The sequence below is a fragment of the Wasmannia auropunctata genome, unplaced genomic scaffold (genome assembly GCF_000956235.1).
Source record: "Wasmannia auropunctata unplaced genomic scaffold, wasmannia.A_1.0 LD322506.1, whole genome shotgun sequence".
Classification (NCBI taxonomy): Eukaryota; Metazoa; Arthropoda; class Insecta; order Hymenoptera; family Formicidae; genus Wasmannia; species Wasmannia auropunctata.
The window spans coordinates 1-640 of record NW_012040384.1 but is presented as its reverse complement, the minus strand read 5'-3'; the positions used below and the strand labels follow the sequence as shown (position 1 = coordinate 640).

General features: G+C 27.2%; 1 protein-coding gene across 1 annotated transcript; it reads left to right on the top strand.

The window, feature by feature from the left end:
- Positions 1–52: 52 nt before the first annotated feature.
- On the top strand, positions 53–611 carry LOC105460408 (the record flags this gene model as incomplete). The annotated part of the gene is made up of 3 exons (XM_011706852.1): positions 53–91; positions 180–338; positions 437–611. Coding segments are annotated over 3 exons (373 nt in total), but the record flags the coding sequence as incomplete, so codon positions are not given.
- Positions 612–640: the final 29 nt, after the last annotated feature.

Here is a 640-nt window from a genome sequence, read left to right as displayed (position 1 = left end):
ATTTTGTTTTCTGTTATTTTTAATAATTATTTTTTTAAATCAATTTTTTTAGGAAAAGGAAAATAAATCTATTGTGCCTCTTGCAACTGAGGTAAGTACAACATGCATAATGTTATTGTATATTTGATATATTTTTAATTATCATGTCTTTTTGTACATCACTTTTTTTATAATTACAGAAAAACGAGTTTATAAAATCCAATGATAAAGTTATATCAAAACTGTCAGTTCATGAAATAGTTGACACTAATACTACTTCAACTTCGGCTATGCCTAAGAAGTCATCTGTCAAAACAGTTAAAAAAATAATGAGGTCACAACCAATATTTGACTCAAAGGTACATTTTCTACATAATGAAATGTATTGCTTATTTTATTTTGAATCTGTAATATTGAACAGAATAAATATTTAGTAAAAATTTTATTTTGTATACAAGCTATTTATAATTTTGGGTCCAAAACTTTAACGGGAGAGGAAATGGCACGTTGCAAGCATCAAAATAAAGTCTCCACTCTTGCTCTTGATTTATTTGCATTGCTTTTTACTAAGAAAGAAATGGCTCTAGGAAATTTAACAGGCAAGGCTCCACAAGGATATAAAAATATTACACGTATACCCCAAGAAAAAACTAAATGAGTC